The sequence below is a fragment of the Moschus berezovskii genome, chromosome 19 (assembly GCF_049115385.1).
Source record: "Moschus berezovskii isolate FMDL1 chromosome 19, NW_MosBer_1.0, whole genome shotgun sequence".
Taxonomy (NCBI): Eukaryota; Metazoa; Chordata; class Mammalia; order Artiodactyla; family Moschidae; genus Moschus; species Moschus berezovskii.
Window position 1 is genome coordinate 65,851,724 of NC_142478.1, and position 27,473 is coordinate 65,879,196.

The 27,473-nt window shown below is 57.0% G+C and overlaps 1 protein-coding gene across 9 annotated transcripts in view; it reads right to left on the reverse strand.

Annotated features, from left to right (window-relative positions):
* PXN (paxillin) overlaps positions 1-27,473 on the reverse strand; it is a 43,249-nt gene that overhangs the window by 7,015 nt on the left and 8,761 nt on the right. For 6 of the 9 annotated variants that reach the window (XM_055404344.2, XM_055404342.2, XM_055404346.2 and 3 more), the window contains exons 2-7: positions 5,658-5,884; positions 5,232-5,347; positions 4,737-4,873; positions 4,421-4,622; positions 3,348-3,483; positions 947-1,807 (exon numbers count right to left, since the gene is read on the reverse strand). In XM_055404344.2, the coding sequence (XP_055260319.2) occupies positions 947-1,807; positions 3,348-3,483; positions 4,421-4,622; positions 4,737-4,873; positions 5,232-5,347; positions 5,658-5,884 (1,679 nt within the window). Of the gene's footprint in view, positions 1-946; positions 1,808-3,347; positions 3,484-4,420; positions 4,623-4,736; positions 4,874-5,231; positions 5,348-5,657; positions 5,885-6,143; positions 6,188-27,473 lie in introns of those variants that run through there. The other 3 variants (XM_088828249.1, XM_088828248.1, XM_088828247.1) reach the window with 2 other exon arrangements.

Here is a 27,473-nt window from a genome sequence, read left to right on the forward strand (position 1 = left end):
CACACTCGGGGGTAGGGGGTGGGGAGGCGCCCAGGAGGGGAGGGCAGAAGAACCCAACCATCAGAGATGAGCCGAGCGGAGCTAGGGCAGAGGCAGGGGGCCCTAACCTTGGGTAAGACCCTGAACTACCAGGGCCTCAGCTTCTCCATCCTTGAAATGGGGTAATGGTTTTTTTTTTTCCAACTGCCTTAAGGGATTATTACAAGAATGATGTGAAAGAACGTAAGTGGACATTCTCGAACGGGCTTGAAACTTTTCCTTTTCTTTTGTTTCTTAATAGAAAAAAAAAAAAGGTCTTTTCTTCCGGTAAATCCTTTAACCAGTTTTTTTTTCCTCGTTTATATAAGTAGGATTATAACCTACTTGTTTCTAGCAATTTGGTTTCATTTTGTTGTTGCTTTTGAATAGAGCCTAAAAATTTCAATCAAGCATAAAGCAAATAACATGACAGCTTACTGGGGACGGTGTGCTGTGTTCTTCCGAAGCACTTTCCAGGCATTGTTTCATTTAATCCTTTGGACAACCTTGGGGGAAATGGTCTATTTTCCCTCATTTTAAAGATGAGAAGACTGAGGCCGGTGGTGGTGGTGGGGGGGTTGCCCAAGGTCACATGGGGCACGCGTGTTGGAGGCGTGGTTTGTATTCATTCACTTCTTGCTGGTTCCAAAGCCCATGCTTTTAACCACACACATCCCATCAGGATGTCAGGCGAAGCTCATCTAAAGGAAAAAGCCTTCATCGAGCAAGAGGCTGGCTGTCACTAGGAGATTCTGGGGCCCAGGGAGCTCCACCGGCCCCACAGAGCCCACTGCCCAGCGCTGGCCGTCGGGGTCTCAAGCTGCAGCCTCTTGCAACTGGCCGCCCAAGCAGACATGCGCAGACAGGGAGGCCACATGCAGTCAGCCAGGCGGGGCCACGCCGAGCAGTCGGGCGAGCGCGCGCCTGCCTGGCCAGAGGTGGAAATCCTCTCCGTGGTGCTGGGCATGTCCATGGCCACAGCCCGTGGGAGTTCTGGCAGGTCCATCCTGGCCTCAGTGGCAGCTTCGGTGGCAACCTCTGGCCCCCTGGGGGTCTCGCGTCCCCGGGCTGGCCTGACCGGGCCGCCTGCTGGGGGCGTCTCTCCACCTAGCTGCTCATCCTCAATGGGGGTGCGGCGGCCACTCTCCGGTGCCCCTGGCTCTGGCCGTGCCCTCTCCTGCCATCCACGTTCCTCCGCGAGACTCCAGGTATCCGGAAAGACGCCCTGACGGTCCACGGCCACGACAGCCGGCTCGGTGACCTCCTGGAAGCTGGGCGCAGCTCCCTGCGAGGGCTCAGGCCTGAGCGCCCCCAGAGCCCACGGCCGCTGCCAAGTGGCAGCCACTGCCTCTTCTGGGCGCAAAGCATTGGCCAACGGTGCTTGGGGGGCCCCAGGCTCCTGGGGACCTGTGCCCCCAGCGTAGGGTAGTGTGTGGCCGGGAGGCGCCCTGCAGAGCTCCCCGACCAGGTCTGGTGGGTCCCTCCAAACGCGAGCCTGGCTCTCTACGCCCAGCAGCCCCAGCCAACCCTCCGTGGAGGGAGACCTTGAGTTTGGGGTGTCAGGCATCACCCCAAGGCCAACCAAATCGAGTCGGCTGGGGGCCATGTTGTCCTCAGCGCAGAGGATGCCCAGGGTGTGGCTGTGGCCTTGAGGGGAGGACTTCCGAGGGGGTGGCAGGCCTCCAGAGGGCCCAGGAGGAGGCGGAGGGGGGAGGCTGTGGTGTGAGGATGGAGCTGAGCCAGGTGGCAGCTCCGAGGAGCTCAAGGCCACAGCAGAGGAGGAGCTTGTCTGGAGGAGGAGAAAGACAAGAAACGGGGAAGGAGAGAGACGGGAGAGGTGAGGAGGGGCACGCACTGGGGGGCAGGCCGGGCCTCAGCGTTCTGACAGACCCCGGCTACGCTGACCAGGCCATCTGCACTGACCAGGCCATCTGCGCTGATAGCCCCCGGCCATGCTGACCAGACCATCTGTGCTGACCAGGCCGTCTGCACTGACCAGACCAAGATGGCAGCAAAGCTGAAGCAGAAGGAATGGCCCTGGAAGAAGACTCAGCCCCCAGAAGGGTTTTCCTGGGCTCCACCTCCCTGTTCCATCCATGTTCCCCATCCAGGGAGCCCGGGTCTGACTCCTGGTGGCGTAGCCAGATCCTACATGCTTCAACTGAAGACCCCACATGTTGCAACTTTATTTGGCATAGCCAAATAAAGATTTTTGCCTTTTTTGAAAACAAAAAACAAAAAAAAGAACCCAGGCAGCGGAAAGCAGCCTCTGACCCACACCTGTGGGGCTCCTAGTCTAAGTAGGGATGACAGAGAAGAGATCAAGGTGGGGTGGACCAGGGGGAGGTCAGCCCAGGCATGATTGGGAGACAGGCAGCCACAGGCAGCTCCCAGCTCTGTCTCTGCATGACAATCCCAGCTCGCCTACGTCCCCCCAAAACCTCGCTCCTGGGGCACAATGAGAACCAGCACAGCTTCTCAAGGGGGTCTCAAGGGGGTTTGAAAGCGACAAAGTGCAAAGGGTGCTGGGGCGGGGCTCCCTCCTGAGTCCAGTGTACACACTCCTGACTATGGCCGCTCAGGAGGCTCACGCACGCAGGCCGCTGCGCCCGCCCCAGATGAAGCCCCAGAGGCTCAGAGGTGCCCCTGGGGCCCAGAGATAGTGCCCCTCCTCCAGTTCCCTAACCATGCTCCCCCAACCCCGGGAAGGGTAGAGTCAGTAACGGTCAGGATCTGGAGTTCAGTCACTATCAGGACCCACTGAGGCACTGCCTCCTCTACACAAAACTCCTCGGGGGTCTGGCAGGCGGTGGGTAGGGAACGGGGCACCTCTGGCAGGTGTGGTCCAAGAAGAGCCTGATAAGATGAGGTTTCCCAGACAAGAGCTTGTGGTCCTCAGAGGCCCGTGGAGACTGGAAGGAGGCTGGCGAAGAAGCCAGAGGCAGAAAAGAAAAAGGACACGCTGGGAACAGCCAGCCGGCGTGGGAGATGGGGCTCCGGGACAAATGACCTCCGGGTGGAGGATCCCACCCAGCCCAGCGGAGCCCGCCCTCCCCCGCCAAGAGCAGCCAACAACACTGGGCCCTTTGTTCCAGCCTCCTGATCCCTTGCCTGGGTGGCGGGGAGCTGGGAGCACCCAGGCAGGAAGGAATGTCCCGCTAAGCACGTCCCCAGCCTTCACAGACTGCTGGGTGCCCCTGCATCCCAGGCTCGGGGCGAGGCACCCAAACCCTGAGCAGCCAAGTCCCACTTACTCGCACTGGGGTACAGGAAGGGGAAGACCAGGGGCTTCTGGGCAGGCAGGGTGATGGGGGGGAACCTCAGGGCACCTTAAAATCTGACAGCGAGGCCATCAGCTCGTCCAGCTCCCTGGTGGCGGAGGAGGCTGAGATGCGCGTCTGCTGCTGGCTGGAGGTAACTCGCTGGGGACTGCTCATCTCGCCTTGGTTCACAGTGATGGCGGGGCTGCAGGCAGGCAAGGAGGCATCAGCGGGGACCCCTGGGGCCAGCCTGAGCACCCCCAGCATGGCCCTCCCCTCCCCAGGGGAGGGTCAACATCTCGGCTCCGACACTGGGGTCCCGCCACCACCCAACCCCGGGGAAGCCCACCAGCTCCCAGTCTCTCCTGGGGACCTGTCACTGGCGGCGGGGGGTTGCTGTCAGCCAGGGGGACAGAGTGCCAAGTGAAGCTGACAGGGGAGAGAAGCCAGCTCACATGGCACCTTTCCCAGAAGCCCAAGCCCAAGCCTGCTTGTGCAACAAGCCCCGACATCCTGCGCAGCCTCCACAACTCTGGAGGCACATGCGAGGCTGTTGTAGCCACGCAGAAACACCGAGAAGAGCTGATCCTGGGGAGGCGCTTACCACATGGACTCGGTACGTGGGTTCTAAGGGTCTTATCAGGTCTTAGCCCACTGAGGTGGGTCGTCTTATCCCCACGACCTCAATTCCCCGTATTCCCTTCCACAGATGGGAAAACAAAGGCTTGAGAGACAACATTCGATAAGTGCAGAGCCAAGATGTGGCCCTGACTGTGTGGCTCCGAAGCCTACGCTGGGGAACTTCCCTGGGGATCCACTGCAGGTGCCATGGGTTCCTGCGCTGGTCAGGGAACTCGGATCCCACAAGCCACACGTGTAGCCGGAAACAAATGAAAACCCTGCACTGATAGCCGCTGGGCTGGGGTGCCCTCGGCACCCAGTGTCCAACCTCCCTGAAGGATGGAGGCTCGCTGAAGGCAGGCCTGTGTCCGCGTGACTCACTGCCGTCCCCCAGGGCCTGGTGCAGGGCCCGGCAAACAGCAGGGACTTCAGGGGGCAGGGGTGACAGCAGGGAGGAGCACGGGACGGGCTGGGAGAGACCAAGACCCTCCCCGGCCCAGAAGGGCCCTGTGGAGACTCACACGGGGCTGGGCACGGAGCTCTCCAATTCATCCAAGAGGTTCTCCACGCTGGGTCGCAAGTCCTCCAGGCCACGGCCACCGTTCCGCTTGGGCTTCTCTTTGGTCAGCGGTCCAGCTTTGCCCCCCAGTGGGCTGCTATTCTCCAGGACACCGCAGTGGGTGCTCAGAGCCCCCGGCAGCAGCGGGCTGGGGTTGGCCTCATCTTGGGAGAAGGAAAAAGAAGAGCCACTCAGCCCTGAGTCCCACGGGGACCCAAGACCACCAGGGGGGCTTGGAGCAGCGGCAGGGAGGGCAGGGATCCCTGGCCCGGTCCTACCTGTGGGGAAGCCTGGGGGGTTATGCTGCACAGCGTTCAGCTCCAGCAGCAGGCGGTCGAGCTCGGAGAGGTTGCTGCCCAAGGAGGAGCTCATGACGGTGGGCGAAGGTTCAGCTGACTTCTGCTTGTTGGGGAAGCTTCAAGAAGCAAAGGGAAGGCTGCGGTGAGAGAAGCTCCCCAAATCCTCCAGCAGAACCAGGCGGGGGTGGGAATCCGACATCTCCAGCGGCCCAAGGACGCAGTGTGGGGAAGGGATGTGGCAAGAAGAGAGGAAGAAGGAAGCATTGCTTCAGTTCCGGAACCTTCCTCCACGCAGGGCGGTGTGACACCCAGCCCAGTGGCGGCATGGGGACAGCAGATAAGGCCACACCGGGCCTTCCGCAGCAACCTGAGGACCCAAGGAGGAACCCCCGCCCCCCTCCAGCGCCCTGGCCCAGCCTCGGCTGACTCAGCCGAGCGTGTGTGGGATCCCCGAGCAGGGGGAGGGGCTGGCACCTGTACACGTGGTCTTCCTCACTGGCTCGGGGACACGGGGGCCCGCCGCCGTCCTGGGGGTTGGAGGCACTGGAAGTCTTGGCACTGGAGCCGTACACGGGGGATGAGGACTGAGGCTGTGGGGAGGATGGTGCTCAGGGCCTCCCCGGGTGGCGGAGGGGGGGGGTGGAGAAGGAACAGCCCACGTCACCCCCAGGAGCCTCCTGCTCACGGCCAGCCTCACCAGGGAGTTTCCACACTCTGGCCAGGAGACAGGTGATTAACGCTTGGTCACTGTCCCTTCACGTGGCATCGGGTGGGGAAGGCCAGACGCTTCCTGCCTCTGCCGCGCCCCCCTCCCAACTTCTCGGGCTCCCCGAGCCCCTGCCAGACCCGCTTCACTGGCCCCGAAGCTAACTTCTGAGGCCTCCCTGTCCCCCACCTTACCTGCTGGTGGGTGAATCGGGAGGTGCTGGGTGGCCAGGGGTCTAAGGGGTCGAGGACTGTGCCGTTGAGGGCCTCGCTGGATGGGGGCGGTGGGACAGGGGGCGGCACGGAAATCTCCTGGTACGTGTGGTTCCCAGTCGGGTAGGAGTAGGGAGTCTCCTCAGACAAGAACGCGGGCCGCTTGGAGATGTGGGAGGTCGTGGACTCCAGGTCCGCCAGCAGGGCATCTGCAGAGAGGGGCGGGGAGTGGGTGAGAGAGAGGGGTCCTGGGAACTCAGCCTCCAGGGCCAGCACCCTCCCAGCCTGCACCCGAGAGTTAAAGAACAACTTCTGAGTGCCGGCCCCACCCATGGGAGAAAAGACCAGCCCCGGGGCAGGAAGGTGCCAGCTGGGACCAGCCTGGCTAGGTCAGCACCCAGAGCTCGGCTCCCGGCCAAGCAGGAAGCGCTCTGGGGGCTCTAGGGCCGCCCTCCGGGGCTCTCCTACCTCTGGGAGCCAGGCACCGGTGCTCCCTCCCCGACAGGGCTGTGCAGCTGGCTGGCCAGGAGTCAGAAATGCCTGCCTGACTCCGCAGGGCAAGGCAGAGAGACCGGGCGGGAGGGGCCCCACGTCATGGGGAGGGGCCAGGTCCCCACTTAATGCCCAGGAGCTTCAGCCGGCTCAGCCTGCAACCTGGAGGGGTGGTACCTGCCTTCCTGACCAGGTAGAAGCCGAACCTCGGGTTCCAAGGTCCTCCCGAGTCTCGGGGCTACCGGGGAGGTGGGGGCTGGGACAAGGCTGGCATGCTGTTCCCTACCCCCTTGGCAGAGAGGGGCAAGCAGGACTGCTCTGTAGGCTGTTTCTGCAGAAGCCTGGCAGGCAGCCTGGCTCCAGAGGCTCCGGGGCCCCACTACTATGCTTTTAACAGCAGCAAGGGAGCTGGATCGGCCTTGAGGGCGAGCTTCCATTACCCGGGCACTGGGCAGCCAACAGCAGGGGGCTCTGCATCTCCCCAGTCCTCAGACAAGAAGGGTAAATCTGGGGGAGGGGTGGGGGCAGGAACTGCTGATCCTCCCCTCCTGAGACCCTCAGCTGCCCCAGCCTAGCCCAACATGCCACGCCCTCACTCATGCCCTGCCCCGTGCTCACCAACCAGCTCACTCTCACCCCAGTGCTGACCCACTGGGTTCAGGCCTGGTGATAACCACCCTCGGAAAGCAATGGCTGGCTCGCAGCCCTTTACTAGTAATGGGCCCGGTGCTGGGCACACTATCCATGGTCTCCGTTAACCCTTCTGATGAGGCTGGAATTCCCACCCTCCCTTTACAGATGGGAAGCCGACTTCAAGAGGTGATAGGACTGACCCCCCCGCCCACCGCTGCCATAACAAAGTCCAGTGCGTCACAGGAATGACTACTCGGAGGCCCTCAAAAAACCCCAAAAATCTGCCCTGCGAGAGGCTGCGGTGATTACAAGACGATGCCGGGTTTAAACGGCACAGCTTCCTGAATGAAGGGGCCCAAGCTCCAGGGCTGCCAGTTTGGTCCTTCCTGGTGACCCAGTCTCCAAACCCTACCCCTGCTCAGAGGCAGTGAGAAGGAAGCAAGGGCCTCACCCAGGGCCTGGGTCTGCGGGCCCACAAGGCCTCCCAGCTGTCTGCCTTGATCTCCGACGCCAAAGGCTGGCCTAGCCCCACCTACCCCAGGCTCCTAGCCCTGCTGATGAGAAGCTTGTTCCAAGGAAGGTCAGGTCCTGCAGGTCCCCCTCCCCCTCCAGGTCCTTTGGAAGACATCTGACTTCCTGTCTGTAGCAAACCGGAACTAGAGGGAGTCAGTGTGTGTCTAGGTAACAGAGGAAAAGGAACCAGCCTCCAGGGCCAATCCCAGTGGCCTCTTCATGGCCACACCTGCTGCCTTGGCTCCATAAAGTGTCCTGGCTTCCTCTGGGCCCAAGCCGGCGGGGAGGTGAGGGTCCCTCCTTCTCCACCATGGACAGAGCCAGCCCCCCTGGTTGACAGAGCTGGCAACCAGTGCAAGTCCAGTAAGGGTAACGGGAACAGCTGCCATGCTTGGAGGCCCGCCGCATGCTCGGAGCACCACCTGGGTCACTGCTTTGGCTCCTCACAACACCACTAGCGCAGATGGCAAAACTGAGGCTCAGAGAGGTGGAGGCACACCCCCACGCTGTCTGAGCTGACCGAAAGCACACCACTCGCACCTGAACGCGGTCTCTCAGGCTCTACTCGATGGAAGACAGATGGTGAACCTTCCCTGTCAAAGCTTCTGAGCTAGGGACACTGCCGCCCCTACACCAAACGCCTTCCCCCACCTTGTTCGTGAACTGACTCCGGGTCTGGCTGATTGGTTTATGATTTAAATAGGCTCTTTTCAACACAGCTACATCTGTGGGCCGGAAGGCGCAGTCCTGGGGGATGGAGACGGAAGAGCACAGGTTGTGGAGTTGAGCCAGACCTGAGGTCAGTCCCAGTGCCTCTGTCTACCCTACCCACGGCCACAGGGCAGATCACCTGGCCCCCCTGATGGCACTGGTGCGAGGTTTACATGAGAGAGCAGATGATACAGCAAATGGGAGGGGGCTGCAAACATCACGTGTCATCTGCTTCAGAAATTCAGGAGAAAAAAAAAGATTTTCCTCCAAGGAGGCCAGGTGAGGGTGCCACGTGCTGACTCCTCCTCCTAAGTCCTCTCTGGGTAGGATCTGGGCAGGACAAGAAAAGGGCGACCTTGAAGAGAAAAAAGCAAAGTAATAAAGGAACACTCAAAGTGAAACGTCTAGATGTCAGAGAGAAGAGCCCCATCATTGTTCAAACTCGCATCTGAGGGAGGGATGGGACGCATGTGGCTGCCGATTCCACCAAACCCCCCACAGGTGCCTCAAGGAAGATCGGAGAACACAGGAGGCGTGGAGGGTACTCGCTGGCCTCTACTTTGGGTTCCTGGGGCTGCTATCTCCCCAGAGGCTGCACAAGGGTGCCAGGCCAAAGTCTTCTTGCAGGCTCAGCAAACTCCTCCCTTGCCTGAATAAACAGAGGAGGCAGGTGGAGGACAGGACAAGGGAGTCCGTCTGCAGGCAGTGTCCTAAGGTGTCTGGGCTGGGGCGGGGGTCCCCAGTTTTCAGCTAGAGTTACTGCCTGGCACCAGCTCTGGATCCCCTAGTGGCAGGCTCAGAGATTGCTTAACATATGCCCCGGAAAGAGTGTCCGAGAAGACACCCTCCCTCCCACGTGTTCGCAGGCTGCCTTTCATCCACACAGAGGCGGCATCTGAAGCAGTTTGGGCTAAGGAAGGCCTCAAACTCCACTAAGCTTCTGGGTCCATGCCTGAGCACTCTGGGACAAGTCAGAGCCACCAGGAGGGCCCCAGTCACCCTGGGAAAGGAGTTCTCTCGGGGGCTTTCCAGTCCCCTTCTGGAGGAAACCACCCCAGATTCTGCAGGAGCTTTGCCTCGAGGAGCAGCTGATGCATGCTCTGGCACTTCCATCCAAGGAGAGGGGCTCTGGGTACAGGTGTACAGGGTCTCTGGGTCTCTCCTTTTGACACTGTGGGTGGAGGGTGTTAGCGCTAAGTCTCCAGCCCACCAGAGGCAAAGGCCAGCCAGCGGTGCCCTGGCGGCGGAGGGGTGTGCACCGTCCTCTACTGCCCACCAGGGGGCGCTATTCGCCCGTCAGCTCTGGGAGTAACCGAAGGTAACCGCGCTGCAATCACAGAATTTTAGAGCCAGGGGAAGACCCAGGAGCCCCTGGCTGGCCACAGGCCAGCACACCGGGAAAGTTTCAGTACCAGAAAAGCCTAACTGAGCTGGAAGGACAGAGCAGGCTGCGAGGAAGAGCACAATGGGGCCCGGGTGCCAAGCCTGCAAGCACATATATCACTGGAAGGCGAGACTCCAAAGTGCCACAAGAACCCACGGGGACCCAAGAGAGACAGGCACAAGCCCTGGCTTCCAGGGCCTGGAAGCAGCATCTCGGAGAGGTGGTGGGTTCGGCTGAGAGCTGCCCAGGTGTAGGGAGGTATCTGGGTGGGCACAGCGCACCAGGGCCAGGCCAAGGTGACAGGCCTTTCTCCCAGCTGGCTGCAGTAACCACCCGCTGAGCACAATCCTCAGGACAGAGTGGGAGCCGCTGGGTCTGCCGCCCTGAGGGGGTTAACATTCAGGTGTCCAGTCTCTCTGCCCTGGGAGGGAGGAGACCCAGGGGCCGGTCTGTCTGCATTCCAGGGCCACTCACATCCCCAAACCAGCTCAGACACGTGGAGATGATGGGAGGGGGGCCCCTGGGGTGGGAGGAACCCCTGACGCCCCCAACATAGGGGATCTCTCCCCCAGGCTGCAGCTCCCAGGGCCTGGGCTGACCCAATAAGAAGTTAAAGAGAAGCCATTAACCACCTCCACCCCCAACTGGAGTCTAAAGACAAGCCAGGCCTCTTTTGCAAGCCTGCCTTCCTCTTCCCCAAGCCTGGCCACTTCTTAGAATGCGATAACGACTATCAAGATAAGAGGCCTAGAGCTGGCCAGATGCCAGAGAGAGTGAGATAAAAGGCCAGCCGTGATCCCTCAAGGCAGGGCAGGGTGGGGGGAGTCAAGCACGATGTCATTCCCCCCATCCCAGGCTCTGAGGACCCTAGATGTTAGAATTCACCCAGGGGGATGGTTCTGAGTCACACAGACTCTGCTCCATGGCCAAGTTGCTCGGCCAGGCCAAGCAGCTTAACTGCTCCTGTCCTCAGTTTTCTTGTCTGTCCAATGGGAACTTCACCATCTGACTCACAGGAGTAAGGCCTACAGGATGGAGTGGATATAAAGTGCCCGCTTTAGCACAATCTCTGGGACGGGCGGACACACACATACACTCAGTAAATGCAGTTCCCGCCCACAGGGATGGTTAGGCTGGGACCGGGAAGGAGAAAAGCGCTTCCCCACCCTGGCCCACTCCTGAAGGCCAAGGATACTGCAATCTCAGATCAGTAGTGAGGGGCACCATTCGGGGGGAAAACAAAGTCGTGAAGGGGGAAGCCACCCCAGTGGGTCTTCATATTGGGACAGGTTCATGGGGGCATCATCGCATCCCAGAGTTCACAGGCCACCCCCTTGCTAGGCCCCACCCACCAGCACTAGGCCCACTTAAAAGAGGTGGGGTCCTTTGGCCACCAGAAAGACCTCACCTCGACGTGCCTTGTATTCTCAAGGCCTGGCTGAGGAGGGGCCCACAAGAGGAATAAGATCTTACCAAGATTTGGCTCACCCACCTTCTTTCTGCAGGCCACTTTAACTCAGCTTCCATGGCCCAGGGAGGTGTCTCCTTAGGAGCTGAGAAGCCGAGGGAGGGTAGAGCGGATCCTGTTCTGACAGCTCCGGTACAGGCCGTCCCAGCGGCCCACGGCCAGTCGTCCCTCCCCGCCATTTATGGTGAGACCCAGCCTCTCACACAGACAGCAAGTCCCTTCCCCGCTGGACCTGGAGAGGCCCAGCCTTCCGGCCTGCCCACCCTGCTGGGCTCACAACACTGGGCTAGAGGTTTCCGCCCCTGCTGACCACCGGGGCGGCCTTGGTCACCTCGAGGGTCCGAGGAGAAGCTGCCCGACCTCAGGACGCAAGCAGAGAGCGGGGCTCGGCCCCGTCTAAGGAAGGGGCCGCATGAACAGCAGGGCCAGCTCCCCTCCATGGGGATGGTCTTGTCTCTCTGCCCCCTCTGCTCAGACTTCCAGATTAGGAAGGCGAGTGGCGGGAGGGCGGGTCTCCCCTCCCCCAGCCCCAAGCACATGAGCAGTAGGGGCAGAGGTAATCTAATCCACAGCAGCGGGGCACTTTTGCTCGCTGAGTAACTCCCCAGGAATGGGGAGCTGGGTATATTTATCCTGATAACTGTCCTGGGAGGACAGGCAGATCTGGGACTAGGAAGGGCCAGTCCGACCATTTCAGCCAGGTCTGCTCTGCACCGCCCAGCCCCGGCAAGCCCGGGCTAGAACCTGACTAGGAACTCAATCTCTAGGAGGGGCCTTCCCCTGATGATCTGGGTTCTGGGTTCTTGTCAGCCGATGGCCTCCTCTTCAAGAAATTAAGCTCTGGGTGCCCCATCCCCGGCAGCTATCATGAAGGGTTGAAAGACAGCGGGATGGTGAGGAGGAAGCAGATGGAGAAGGAGCCGTGAGCCAGAGAAAGCAGTGGGCCCAGCCTGCTAGGTGCCCATCACTGAGTCGGCCTAAAATAAGCAGACCCAATTGGCTCCCACGCCAGATTGTAAGCTCTGAGGAGGCAGAGACAATATAATCTCGGGTGAAATTTATAGAGAACTTTCCTGGAGCTCTTCGGAGTTTGTCCAAATCCAAGATACTGCTATTATCTGAATCCCAGACAGGGAAACTGCGCTCCCTAAGGGGCCAGGAGGAGCAACGATCAATACTGGAGTGTTATTTAAATATTTAACAGCTGTGCCTGGAGGTTATGAAGACTCGGCCACCGCTCCCCTCCGCTGACTCATGCCTCACTCAACAGGAACTGTCGTTTTCCTCTCGGCCCTGAAGGAAGTGTGGGCCGGGGGTGACACACAGGAAACCAGGGGAGTAGGCTGCCCCAGAGATGGGAGGCGGCCCTGTGGAGAAGGCGGTTCTTCCCTGGGCTTCCTACCTGCTTGGAAGACAGTTTCCCGCCTGCCTTTCCTTGCAGGGACTGATACAACAAGAGTGCGCAAGCAGGCAGGCCGACTCGACTGGATGCCTGGGTGGCGCCCAAGGTCACAGAGCACAGGTAATCAGAGACCCGAGAGAATAAAGGCACAAAGGCAATGGGGCCACCCCAAGCTCCAGGCAGAAGCCAACAGAGCCAGGCCCCGTCTGCACCAGGGACCCAGCCCTGGGCGGGCCACCGCGCTTCCCCGTCTGAGGAGGCTCCAGCAGGCTGAGAAGCAACAGGTGGAGAGGCCGCCCAGGTACACTGCACACCTATCTCCACCACCCACAACGGGCACAGCAGCAGGTCCAGGTTGCCTGGACGGCTAAGTCTCGTTTCTGTGGTAAATAACTCATCTCTGGGTCCAGCATCAGCTGGCCCCGCCCTCCCCCAGAGGGGCCCAACCCCGTGGACGCATTTCATTGGTCAGATTTCATCCACCTCCTCAGGTGACCCGGGGACTCTGGACTTTTCTAAGGTCACATCTAGGGTCCGACTCCAGGCCCACACCGTGGTTTCTTCAAAGAGTGACACGTGGATTTACACACAACTAGTGAGACAGACAGCCTCGGACTCTGGAAGCTCAGAGGCCGGGGTTTTTCTCAGCTATTTCACAGCCAGCCCATCCACGCCTGCAATCTGGGCTTTTCAAGGCAAGTCGGGCTGCTGCAGAGCAGGGCGGCTCCGGGGGCCTCCCACCCCTGCTGATCATCAACAGAGGTTAGGAGGGGCTCTGCAGTGAGTCATGCTCCCTACAGAGGCCCAAACAGAAAGTTCAGAAGTTCGCCTGTGCTCCAGGAATGAGCTGCAGTCTCTTCCCGATGTTTGTGCATTTCCTAGTGCAAGTTACCCACTCTAGACCAGTCAAATTCTGACAAACAAGGCTCATGGTGGCCCCAGCACAGGTCCCTGCTTCCCTGTCTCTGGAAGCTGGGCCACTTCCCAGCCTTTCCCTGTTCTCCTGTAGCACCTGTGATGGCCTGCGGGTCCTTTCCCAGCCCCCACATGTCACTATCAAGTACCACCAGGCTTCCTTCACTGGACCTCTCCCCTTTTTTTTTTCCCCACTTTTTGGCTGCAACTCAGAGCATGAGGGATCGTAGTTCCCCGACCAAGGATTGAACCCACACCTCCTGCATTGGAAGGCAGATTCTTAACCACTGGACCACTAGGGAAGACCCCCACTTCCCTTTACTTGCCTCCCTCTCTTTTTATCACAGGAAGCCAATCACTTCAGACTGGCAACTGAATCCATGCTCAGCCCCTTCTCAAACTCGCCGGCAGCCCCCTGCCCTGCGTTCCCCAACTCTAACCCTTGCAGAAGAGGCCAGCATGTGAACTTCTTGAAAATCCCACCCTTGCGTGTCCATCCACTAGACGGCTCGCCCTCTGAGGGCAAGAACCTCCTTTCTGCTCCGCAGAACCACTGCACGAGGCCCTTCGTGAGCCTCTTGGGTGGTGACTGGGTGTGTGTCAAGCTGGGACTCACGATGCCCAGCCACTGATAACGCTCTCTGCCTGTAGGGCGAGATTGGAACCCCCAGGGCTGGCATTCTGGCCTTGAGCCTCTTAGGATACAGTCCCGATCAGCCTTTACCTCCTCCTCGGCCTGCTCACTGCCACCTGCCTCTGCGGCCAAAGTGGGCCCCCCTTCCCTCTCCCCATCCGTGTGCCTTTATTCTAGGTACTGAACATATACCCCCACAGGGATGTGCATACCCCCAGGGGGCACGTGGAGGCCAGGGGCACAGGCGTCAGCTGGGGGAAAACCCAGAACACCTTCTCAGGATTAAACTGACTCAGGAGCAAGAAACTGAGACCACTGTCTTGAATTAAAGGGCTACCGTACAGTGGATAGGAATCGCCTGCCGACGCGGAGGACGTGGGTTCAACCCCTGGGCCGAGAAGATTCCACGAGCCTCGGAGCAACTAAGCCCTCGTGCCACAATTACTGAGCCCACGTGCTGCAACTACTGAAGCCCGTGAGCCCAGAGCCTGTGCTCCGCAACAAGAGACGCCACCGCAACAAGAAGCCCATGCACCGCAACCAGAGAAAGCCTGTGCACATGGCAATGAGGACCCTGTGAGATCAAAATATAAACTAAACTGCTAGAAAAGGCTACTTTTATGGAGTCCGAGGCAAAATGCCGATGGACCATGAGATTAAAAACTGAGGTGTCAAAGCGCCCTTCTGCACGTGCTCGTGGTGAGGGCTCAGGAGACATTTAATCAGCCTACGGAGTCATCCTGTCCAAACCACAGCCGTGGCTGCCCACGGGGTGCTGGGGAGCTGGGCTGCTGACCACACAGCTCTCTGAAGCCCCCTCCTGCCATCCCAGCCCGCATGGCAGTGTGGCTCAGTGGACAGAACAGGCCTCTAAGCACAAAGGGGCAGCGGGGGGGCACTTTCAAATCGACAGCGCGCTCAGCCTGCTCCCAGTGGCAATTCTGGGTTTTAGTTGCTCAGACACCTCACAGAGTAAGGAACAAGGAAATCAGTGAGTATACGAAAGCCACCCGCAGGGGGAGAACCTCCCGGGCGTCCCGCTGGGACAGGAGACACTCAGCAAAGAAACCCGCGGCCCCGCCCTGAGGACAGACAGGAGGGGGACAAGGCGGAGCCAGGGACTGTGGCCAGGAATCCCGGGAGCTATGACAGGTCTGTCACTGACTCGGGCCTCCTTGCCGAGCAAAACCACTGACCTCATCCCTCTGTGCCTCGGGTTCATTCCAAGTCCTCCTCGGAGAACATGAGCTGAGCCCAGGAGCCTCCAGCTCACTCTCGGAGAGGACAGAGGCCCCAGGGGAGAAGCTTCAGAGCTTCACAGCCCTGCCCCCAGGCCGCTGCCGGCTGAAAGCCCTGTGACTTTGAACCTGGAACTGGGACAACTGGAGGAGCCCAGGGCAGGGCGGCCCATTCCCCTGCCATCAAGGCTCAAAGCCCTGCCGAGTGCCCCAAGGGGACCCAAAGCCAGAGCTGCAGGACCTGAAGGAAGCTCAGACGGAGGCGTGGGGGCCCTCTGGGCACGGGCAGAGGGCACTGCCCCTATCTTACAGAGTGGGACAAGGAGGCTTGGAGACGTCTGAAGAGTGCACCCAGCGGCCTGGCAGAGTCACCACCCCCACAGGGACAGCTCTGCCTGGCCATAGAGCTCACCCTCAGTCTTTCCGTAACACCCCACCGGGAGGGGAACAGCGTGGTCAGCTGTCCCTCCTTCTGCCTGTCGCCACTCTCCAAAGCGCCCGTCTCCAGCGCCTCTGAAGCCATCCAAGAAGCCTGGCCGCTGCGGTGCCCCTCCACTCCCACCCCTGCTGGGAGCCCGTGCTCTGGGCCTCCATTCTTGTCTCTCCCTCCTGGGGCAGGATCCTGAGCTACAGGTGAGCCCCTTAGGGTGGCCCAGGGAGCTCCCTGTTCTAACTTGCTGCCTGGGGGCTGGGGGGGGTGTCTACTTGCAAGAGTGTTCCCCCCACCACCACCACTGTGCCATACCCACTAGCCCACTGGAACATCATGACCCAAGACGGGGCTGCCCCAGAGGTGGGTGCTGACTTCCGCCCTCTTCTCATCTGAACAGAGGGAGGGGCCCGGGGCTCAGAGAGAGATCAGAGGCTCCCCAGCCTCCACCAGAAGCAGGGGAATCATCAGGAGACAGGCAGGCAGGCAGGGCTCCTCTGAAGGCACCAAACAGCCAACCGAAAGACGGACAAAGAATCTCGCGCGTGATGTGGGATCGATCAGTCTGAGGTGTGCCACCACCTGTCCACAGCTCAGGATCACAGAGCATGGACACTTGCTGCTTTCTTTGCTTTTACTTTTTGAGAATACACTGGCAGCGGCTTCATGACCACTGGCCCCACCCACATGTGTTCCAACATGATTTCTTGAGGGTGAGAAAGAGCTGGGAGGGGTTTGGAACCCCAGGCAGCACCCTCCGGAAGAAGGATGGGCAGCTCGTGCTCCTTATCTGCCATGAGTGTCATCTGGAGGGTGTGACGCTGCAGGGCACAGTTGGAACCACTATCTGAGAAAGTCAAGAGCAAAGACGAAGGGGCAGATGGGCCAAGAAAGAGCCAGGGCCAACTGGCCCCTAGGTGACCTCAATGACACTTTCGTTTCCCTAGAAGTAGCTATGCCATCCAGCCCTGGTTTTCCCAGTCTAACCAGTTTGAAAGCCATCTGCTTGGTTTGGGGCAAGACAAAATTCTTGGGCCAGCTGACTGCCTGTTGGCACCTCCCTAGGAAGGGAGGAGCCCCGGGTCTTGTCCCAGTCCCTCCGGCATCGCTGATCTACAGAGGAGAGATGCCTCCAGCCACTGCCCCGAGGAGGACAAGGCAGATTTCTCTGGAACCCCAGATCCTTGCCCACTCTCTGCACTGGGAAACTGGCCTCTTCCTGGATGGGGAGGGAGCGGATGGAGGCCGCAGTCCTCACGGCGTTGGTTAACCAGAGTCACACTGAGAAACCGCAAGAGTGAAAAAGGAGGGAAAGATTTTGCTGAGGGTCCTTCTCAGGAAGGGAGGGATCCCTGTGGGCTATCAGTCTCTCTGGAAGGGCTCACATGTAGGGACATCAAGGAACAGAGGAGGAGGGAAGACCCTGTAGTCCTCCAGCAAGAAACCCCAGAGCGGAGGCAGGGAGCCAAGCAGATGACAGGTCTCATGGGAGAACTGATCAGGGCCGTCTGTGCCCCGGAGATCATGAAACAGACAGGGTCCGTGGGCTCTGCTCGGCTTGGTGAGGCTGGCCTCCCTCGATCACGCCCAGCTGGTGACATCAGAAGATGAATAGGGGGAAGGATCCATCTCAACCCTGGTTTGGATTTTAGTGGAGGAGACATCTGGGGCTCTGGGAACCCAACCCAACAGAGCCAGGACAGGTGGCAAGAGCAGGCGCCAACTGTAACGCCCCGAAACGTTACAGGAAGACCCCAAACGTCCTCACACCAGAGTATTCCAGAATTTTGTTTGGAAGTTAGAGACTGTCTCCTTTGGGGGTGATGGTTCAGGGAGACCATTTCTATCATTCATTCCACAGGATGCTAGGTTCTGCAGTTTGCAGAGAGTGCTTTCTTATTCTGAGGGGCCAAGGAGAAGGGCCACCCAAGGTGGAGTAGGGGGCAGCCCAAGCCAGGACCACTGGATTTCTCATTGTGCACTCAGCCCAGCGGGGTGCTGTGCACTGTGTGTGTGTGTTGGGGGGCGGCGTTGGCCACACACAGCTGCCCTGGACGAGGCTGCTCTAAACTCGCCAAGGATGCACCGGACAGGAACGGCTGTGCCCCTGAACAAGGAGCTGGGCACAGGGAGCTGGGCGGCCTTGTGGTTAACTAGGCAACCTTTGATCTGCACACAACTGCCAGCTGGGGCTGCTGCCTCTCCTCCTGTCTGCCACTGCGTCCAGAAAGGAAGTAGTCACCCAGGAAGGCGGCGTGCTGATCAAGAACAGCCGCTCCTGTCCTCCTGTTTCTCCTTTTCAAAAAACATGGGTCTCCGCATGGTTACCAGAAGAGAAAGCGGGGAAGGGATAAGTCTGGGGTGAACAGATCCACACCGCTATAATATAAAAAGGATTAAAAAGGACCCCCTGGAGAAGGGAATGGCAACCCACTCCAGTGTTCTTGCCTGGGAAATCCCACGGACAGAGGAGCCTGCGGCCTACAGTCCATGGGGTCGCAAAGAGATGGACACTACTGACCAACTGAGCACACGCTGTATGGGACAGGGGAACTATGTTCAGTATCTTGTAATAACCTATAATGGAAATGAATCTGAGAAAGAATATATAGCTAAATCACTTTGCTAAATACCTGAAACGCTGTAAAGCAACCATACCTCAATGAAAAAAGAAAAATTACACACGCACACACACACACAAGAAGCGCAACTCTCTGTCCGCATCCACCCCTCCTGCTGTACCCTGAACTGTGACGTCTTCCTCTTTGGAAACCCTCCCTGGCAGGAACTTGGGGTGGGGTGGGGGGTTGCCTATAAGCAGAAGGGGTGCCTGGCCTCACTCCACTGTCCCACCCCACACCCAGTTCAGACAGGAGCTGGAATGAGAGGAGTCAGCTGTCACTGGCTGTGAACAAGGATGCCTGTTTCCACGTGGAAGGCACAAACTTCAACAGTCAGGCTCAGAGCGCAGCCCTGGGGCCCTCGCCTGACGTCCAGGTTCTCTGAGGGAAGATCTCAGGGCCAATGCCCCCACTGTTGAGGGCCACCGGCAGCTCAGTGTGCGGTGGCAGACAGGAGGAGGTGCCCACGGCCGCTGGGGGTGGGGCGGCAGGGCTCTGGCCGGGGAGCAGACTCTGATTTAACAAGGCCTTACTTGTCTACACTTACCTATCTTTCTGGTGAAACGGGAATCATAAATAGCTAAGGGTTGGCCCAGATAATCTCGCAACAGCTCTTTCAAGTCAGGAACTCTGATTCTTCTCCTTCTGGAGAAAATTCTAGAGGCAGCAGGACCAGGGGAAGGTGGGCACAGGTTCAAGGAGGCAACAGAGAATATGGCAGAGACCACCTGCCTGAGGCATGAAGGCTGCAGCCGGCCACACAAGGCCTGGATGTGTTTGTGCTTTTTTTCCTTTCAAGGGATCTTAGTGCCCTGAGCAGGGATTGAACCCGTGCTGCCTGCAGTGGAAACACAAAGCCCCAAACACTGGACCAGCAGGGAAGTCCCTGTTTGTGCTTTTTAAAGAAATCTGAGTTAGCCTTAAGAAACTGAGAGGTTTCACACAAAGCCAGAATGTCTGGCTTCCCGGGAGGGGTCACAAGAGCTGGCAGTTCACGACTACTTTCCTGCAGGGCCACCACTGGCTGTCTCTTGAAATCTCGCACCCTTCCTTTTTGTCCTACTCCACTCATTCGTAACACCCACTGGCCTCAGCAGGTACGTGAGTCTGCCACGAGAATGCAGTGTGAGCTCTGCAGCTGAACAACTTCGGTTGTGAAGTCCCGGCTCTGTCGTTCGCTGGCACTGCACCTCTTTGAGCTCAGTCCCCACATCTGCAGACTGGGTCTGAAAACAGACTCTAGTATCACAGGGGTGGGAGGGGAATTCCCCAGAACTCGCCTCCTCCTGTCCTTCCATCCCTCTCCCTGGGAGCCGCCTCACCTTCACCTCTGGTGGCCCTGACAAGTGTCTAGAAACACCACACTGGGCACAGAGGTGAGAGAAGTACAGTGTCTGGGGACCTCCCTGGTGGTCCAGCAGTTAAGACTCCATGCTTCCACTGCCAGAGGTGCAGGTTCGATCCCTGGTCGGGGAGCTAAGGTTCTGCATGCTGGGCAGCACGGCCAAAACATGACAGTGTCTGTCCCCACAGAGCGCTAATGAGAGGGAGACCGAGAGGGAGACCGTCATAATCGGGGCTGAGGGGAAGGAGCAGGGTTTTTTCCTTCCCAGGCACAGGGAGGTACAGAGGGAGCGGTGAGACACAGCCAGGCAGACAGACAGGGTCGGAGCTCAGAGCGCGCAAGTCCCAGCTTGGGGAAAGGGGAGCAGGAGGTGTTGTGGAGTCTGGACATATCGGGGCAGGCGGCAGGGCGGGGGGCGGGGGGGGGGCGGGAATGACAGGACCAGGCTTGTGTTGGTGCATCAGCGTGTGCAGGGGAGCCCCGAGGGAGGCGAGGCGTGCCTGAGGCGGCCCAGGAGCCACAATGCTCTAAATAAAACTAGGCGAAATCCAGGCGACCTGGTAACTGAGTGGCTGTGAGGAAAGAGAACAGGATGCCTCCCACGTTTGTTTCCTGCAGGCGGATGGGCCATCCACCAGATGAGATAGGGACGTGGGGAGGAAGGCGCACAGGAGGGCCAGGGTGACGGGGGCAGGCGGCGACCTAGGAAAGGCAGAGCCACGGGGCTACTGAGCCCCACATCTTTCTTTTCCCCTGGGCAAGCCGCCTCTGAATCTCTCCGGGGCCCAGGAAGCAGAGGTTTGGGAACGCGGCACACCTGTGTGCTCTGGCCGGGTGTGGGGAGGCCATGCACTGCATGCAGCCAGCTTGGAGAATTCTCGGGGTGCTCACCCCTCCCTTGGCCTGCTCCCCAGGGCCCAAGTCCAGCCCTGGGATCCAAATAAGAGCCAGCTCCATCCCCCCAATGGCTCCCCTCCGGAAGAGGGGCCAGATCCGGCGTGTTATCACAGGAACCAGGTCCTTCCTGTCACACAAGCACATGGGCTCACCGCTGGGGCCGGTGGGCCTGGGACACTGAACTCTCAGGCCCCATGCTCTTGTGGAAAAGCCCTTCAGAACGGGCCCTGCACTCAGCCGGGGTGGAGCCCAGGAAAGAATTTGCCCCAACAGAGGCTCTACACCTGACTGGGTGTCCCAGCAACCGGCCCCATTCCAACTGCCATACTGAGGCCACCCAAAAAGGTCGTTCCACCGAAGAACCAAAGGTTAGCGGCTGTCAGTGGTGGCCTCGTGGCTCAAGGCTGAGTTTGATGAGCCTGTAAGATCCAACTGGGATGACACGCAGTGCCAAAGCAGAGCCCATGAATTCACCATCACACACACAAAGCCTCCTCCCTCTGGGCCTTTGCACTCACAACACCGGCTGCCTAGACCACCCTCCTGTCTTCTTTACCAGGATAAACCCCTGAGACTCCTCAAGACTTCCATTTCCTCTTCTGCAACCCAGGATAAAGAGGATCCGCCCTGCCTACCTAAACAAAAAGGAATGCAGGGTTTTTTTGCTGGGGGGGGTGGGGGTGTGCCTCTTTTGTAAGAGCTTCCCAAATCTTAGTGTGGAAAATAAGCATTTGGGGAGTAAGGGTATTCCAGCTTTTTCATTTTCCCCCTTGTACACAAAACAAAGTAGAAATAATATAGATTAAAACTTCAAAAGTAGTTAATGAGTAGAACACGGAGGCACAAAAATATCCAGACAGGAAGCAAGCCTATTTACAATGAGGAAGCACACATAAATTAAGGTAGTTTGTCGTTTTCATATGAAACATTAAAAAGAAAGTCAAACATACGCTTCATGTGTGACACTGTTAAAAGAGAGAAAACACTTATTCAGGGATGGATACCCCACAAGGTACAAGTTTTACAGCACTTCTGTAAGAGATTCCCATATCTTATTATAGAAATCCTTGTGATTTATATAAACGATGAAAGTCTGGGGCTTTTCTAAAAGTCAAGACTCCAGTTGAAAAAACACACATTAGGGACTTCCACGATGGTCCAGTGGTTAGGACTCTGTGCTTCCACTGCAGGGGGCACCAGTTCAATCTCTGGTTGGGGAACTAAGATCCCACAAGCCACATGCCCCAGCCAAAAAATAAAAACAGGAACGAGAATGATGAAATAATTTTAAAAAAATAAGTAAATAAACCACATCAAAGAGTCAGTTTAGGGTACCATTTCCTCCAAGAAGCCCTCCATGACTACATCCCCAGCATAGAATTCCAAGCCCCTCTCCTTTGAGTTCCCAAAGCACTGTGCACATTCCCTATGGGAGCACGTATCAAACTGGCAGAAACTGTCGGCCAGAGTGCCCGGGTCCCAACAGTCTGTGACAGTTTACCAGTTTATCGAGGGCAGGCGAACTGTCTTCATCCATCTTTACCTCCTTGCCTCCAGCAGAGCCATGCCAAGCCCGTCCGTCACCAAGACCTGCTCACCCTCGCAGTCCATGCCACTCCAGGCTTCGGTGAGCGCTCACGACCCGCCAAGCACAACGGGGGGTGGGGGGAGGGTGGCCCGCACAAGCAGCAGGGGCCCAGCCCTTCCTCTTCGATCCCAGGAAATCTCCCTCTACCGGGATATGGTTACCACCACCCCTCCCAAACCGGCACTGCTCCTGCCCTTTAAAGAAAAAAAAACAGAACAAAATCAAAGGAGCACCGCACAGGACTGAGCAGAGCAGCCCCTGGTGGGTACTTAAGGCTTCAACTCACCCTGTGGCCAGTCTGACTTCCTCTGTGGGTGGAGGAGGGCAAGTCGGGAGCGGGGGCTGGCTGGCGGAAGCGAGGCAGCTGGCCTGGGGGGAAGCTGGTACCTGGGGCAGCCTAGCCCTGGGGCGGGTGGGCACTTTCACTTGGTGCTGGAGGGCGGGGAGGAACAGGGAGGACCGCAGCCTTGGTGTTCTGCGGACCTGCTCCTGTCTGTCACACCTCTTCCCGGGGGTGGGGGACAGAGGAGGCAGGAGGAGACAGGAGCTGGAATGTGCTGATTTTCTGAACCCTGGGCCACTGGAATGTGTTACCAACACCAGCCATGGGGCTCTGTAGCTGGGGTAGCTGATAGCATCATTGATTATCACCACTCAGCCACAGATGAGACAGCCAAAAAAGCACGCAAGGATTAGCAATGCAGAGGGAAGCCTTGCAGGCAGGGGCAACTTGCCAGCAAAAGAGAGAGGACGACAGGTTTTTGGAAGAGAAACTGAAAGAGGCGTGGGGGAAAAAGATAAGGTTTTGTAAACATTTTTGTTAATTTCCTTGAACTTAATATACTCAACAAATCCAAAAGGAGGCAAGAAAAGAAAGAATCCAGAAAAATAGTAGAGGGACTTCCCAGGTGGCTCAGTGGGAAAGAATCCACCTCCCAATGCAGGAGACAGGAGGTCGATCCCTGATCCAGGAAGATTCCCCATGCCTCAGGGCAATGAAGCCCGTGCATCACGAATATTGAGCCTGCGCTCTAGAGCCCAAGAGGCACAACTACAGAAGCCCACAAGACCTGTGCTCAGCAACTAGAAGTCACCGCAACGAGAAGCTCACAAATCGCAACTGGAGAGCGAGCCCCTGCTCGCTGCAACGAGAGAAAAGCCCACGCAGCAACGAAGACCCAGCACAGCCAAAAATTTAAAAAATAAACATTAAAAAAAAAAAAGAACAAATGGTAGAAACACAAAACAAGTGGCAAGATCGCAGACTTACACCCAATCATGAGAACAGTTACTTTAAACGTTAGAAGGTCTATACGCTTCTAATTAAGAAGCAGAGATTGTCAGATTGGATAAAAATGCAAGATTCGAAATAGGATATTTATAAGAAACACTTTAAATAAAAAGACAGATGAACAGTTCCTACCAGTTTGACAAGTATAAAATGATGGGGGAAAAGATACCACACTCACACTAATATCAAGAAAGTTGGAGTGGTTCTGTTAATACCAGACAACATGGACTTCCAGACAGGAATATTATTAGAAATAAAGACCCTCCGTGATGATAAAAGGTCAATTTGTCATGAACATTTAACAGTCCTAAACACACATACATCCAATAACTAAGTTTCAAAGTAGATGAAGCTAAAATTGACAGAAATGAAAAGGAAAAAAAAAAGATAAATCCACAATCATAGCTGGAGAATTCAACTCTCTAATTGGAAAATAACTCAAAGGACTTCCCTGGTGGTTCAGCAGCTAAGACTCCATGCTCCGGAAATGCAGAGGGTTCGGATTCGATCCCTAGTCAGGGAACTAGATCGCACATGCCGCAACTAAGACCACACAGCCAAATAAATAAATTTAAAAAAGGGGGGGGTATGGGGACTCCTTTGGTGATGATGAAAATGTTCTGAACTGGAGACAGGCAATGGCTACACAACTTGTACTAAATGTACTAAATACCATTGAATTGTATACTTTAAAGGGGCTAATTTTATGTTATGTGATTTTCACTTGGGCTTTAAAAAAAAATGAAGAATATGGATATTACATACATGCCTGTATGTTTATAAATATATAGAAGATGGGTGGGTAAGATACACACCAAACTGTTAACAAGTTATCCCTGGAGTGGGGAGGAAGGAAGGACTTTCACTTCTGTACCTTCCTCTTTTTTTGTTTTTCAATAAGTATATATCTTCTCTGACATAAGAACTTTTACAAAGTATCAGACACATAAAGACATTAGAAAGATCTCTAGAAGAAAACAAGGCCTGAGGCCACACTGTGGCAAGTGTGTGGTTCTAGAAAGAAGACTAGGACACCAGATACACCCCCAAAAATAGGGCTAGAGAGGGGAAAAAAAAACAAAACACAGACTTGTTCTGCTACTAAGTGTCCTAGGCAAGTGCTTTCTCCTTGGAGAATTTCAGTCTGTCACTCTGTAAAACAGGTGGGCTGAATCTCATTAAGTCATTTTCCAATGTTTTTATGTTCTTATTTTCAAATTTTTGAAAAACCACAAAATCCCTTTTGCGATTGCAGCCTCCGATGGAAGCTCAATATATAAACAAAGTGAGCAGCTCCGATGGAAGACGTGATGGGCAGAAAACCCCAACCATGGGAGTAGGTGACATCCAAAGGCCCCTTCTACTCTAGAAGTGTAGGAGTCTAAGACTGAATTGGCCCAGAACCACAGGGAAGGGCGTGGCCACTGGTCACGCCTAGTAGAACATTTGGAAGAAAAACTCACAGGCAGTAGAAGCAGCAAGAAGAAAAACGGCGGAGCCGGGACAAAGCCCAAGCTGGTGTCGAGGAAAGGAGGTGCTACCAGCAACGCCATCAACAGCCCAAGACCACACAGCCCAGGGTCCCCCAGAGGAAGACAAGCTGCGACACCCCCCGGGCCACGCCTCGGCCCGAGGTCAGGCAGACAGATAACAGCTGGTTCTAGGTCAGTGTTCCCGCTGCACTAAGGGTGCAAACAGGATGTTTGGGAACAGATGACCACAAGGGATCACAGGGAGCGTGACAACCACCTCCAGGTGACCCTCATCTTCTTTCCCAGCTTGCTTGTGGCGTCAGCACACCAGGCCAAAAAAAAAACTTCTGGTGCAGCTCTCCAGACAGAGCAGGGTGAGGATTCTTGGAAAGTTCAAGACACATCAGAAGAAACCACCTGAGGGGTTGAGACAGGGAGGAAGCAAGGCCACCAAGCTCTTGCGATAGCTCCCTCGCCCCCAAGATGTAGCTAGACTGGCGCTTCGCCAGATGGTGAGAAAAACTACACTTCCACTCGTGGGGACAGAAGACTTTCCTAGATGAGCAGCAGGTGACCAAGTGAGCCCAGGGTGGGGCGGGTGGGGGCACCAGGTCATGTCCCCGAGGCATGAAGGTCATTTTCCAGGTGCTGTGGCTGCTCTTCCTTCACACCCGCCCCAGAGGGGCCAGCGCGATTTGGCTGTCCTGCAGCTCAACCGTGCTGAGAACCCACCCAGGCTGGCCATCAGGGCCGGGAGTCCACAGGACAAATGGTAAATCTGGAGGAAACCAAGTGCAGACTGTGGGACACGCCCATTTCCACCCAAAAAGGAGGAATATTCCTGGAAACAGAGAGCAAGGAAAAAGCCTGGCCAGGAGTCTCTGAGTTGCTCCACACCCCGAATGAGGGGGGACCCGGGGCTGATTCAATATATCTACTGCCCCTAAAAGGGCAGAAAGGCAGGCAGGAGGCAGCCTGGGAACTAAGCCCACTCCACTGACAAAAGCCACAGCTTCCAGCCCAGAAACGCTCCTGTTCTGCTGCTACTAGAAGCCTCACTGGCCTGGACCCATCCTGGGAGGCCTTGTAGATGCTACTGAACATCTTTCATAGCCTGCCTTGGCCAGCGTAAGGCCGCAAGTTCTGGGAGGAGCCCAGGGCTGACCTCAGAGCGGCTCTCAAATTTCACCGTACGTGAGCGATCAGGATAAACCAAGACACCAAACAACCTCCTCCCCACCGCTTCCTCCTCAAAGCCACCAAAGAGGCTCGGGGAAGTGAAACGTCATATAACCAAAACCCAACCTAACACCACCAGCACTAGGACTGACCATTTCACTTGCAGAGCCCGAAACGCACATCAGTCACCCCACGGGGCCACGAACAGTCTTCCGATCACACTGCCAAGGGAGCTAACAGAACTCAGGGCTCCTCCTCCAGGCCCTGCCTGAATAGGCCGTCCAGGACTCTGAATGCCACCTCCAAGGCCACAGCGGACACAGGTCGCAGGCAGCAGGCTGTGAAACCAGGTGGAAAAGTGACAGAGAAAGCCGAACTCCGCCCTGCCCCTGCGACCCACGACTAGGTTATTCCAGGGATGAAAAAGAATCACCGTTACCATTTACTGAGCACCTTGCTGCATTTCAGGAAATGCACCTGTTTCACGGATGAGGGAGCTGGCGCTCGGGGTATCAGGTGACCTGTCCAGGTCACACGGTTGGCATGTGGCAGCATGGATACAGAGCGGGGAGCGAGGGGCTGATGGGGGACCCTGCGTTCTGCCCCGGGGCTCCGGGTGGCCTCCCCACCTGCTTGAAACCCAGAGGGCTTCGTGCTCAGATTCTCCAGCGGAGGCAGTGTTTCAATGGGGGATCAGCGTCTTGGTGGGGGTCCGCAGTTCAAACCCACTTCATCATCAACCGCCGTTTAATACTTAATAGGGTGGGACTCCCCTGGCAGTCCAGTGGTTAAGGAAGGTTTCGCCTTCCAGGGCAGGCAGCGTGGGTTCGTAGGCAGGCAGCCTGGTTGGGGGGGTAAGATCCCAGGTGCTTTGTGGCCAAATGACCAAAACATAAAACAGAGGCGATACTGCAACAAATTCAATGAAGACTTTAAAAATGGCTCACATAACAACAACAACTTAAAAAAAAAAAAACTTTATTAGGCAACCACAGAGAGAACTGAGCCACATTTGGAGGTTAGGGACACTTGAACGGCAGGTGAAATCCCTGTCTTCGAGGGACTTACAGGGCAGAGAGAGAAACACAAGGGGAAAAGCCCAGAGGACACAGATCTGTGAAGGTACAGGAAAGTGGGAGGGTCAAGAGGTTGGCTAGTTTTAACTGGAAAGAAAAAAAAACTTTCCTAAAAAAGTGCCTGCAACTGAGACCTTAGAGAGAAAGGAGACGGATGGGCCAGGGGGTTATTTTCTGCCACGTGGACAAGGGTCCAGACCCCAGGCAGAGCAATGCACTTGGAGTGGTGAGAAGTCAAATCTAAGTCACAGAATGGAGTTCAAGAAATCCCCTAGATTTGGCAACTGCGTGTTTGCCGTAAATGGGGGGCAGGAAGAGAGCATTTTTAGGGACTTCCCTGGAGGTCAAGTGGTTATGAATCTGCCTGCCAATGTAGGGGACACAGGTTTGATCCCTGGTCTGAGGAAGATCCCACATGCTGCAGGGCAACTGAACCCGCGAGCTGCAGCTACTGAAGCGTGCGTGTCAGAGCCCGTGCTCTGCAACAAGAGAAGCCACCACAACCAGAG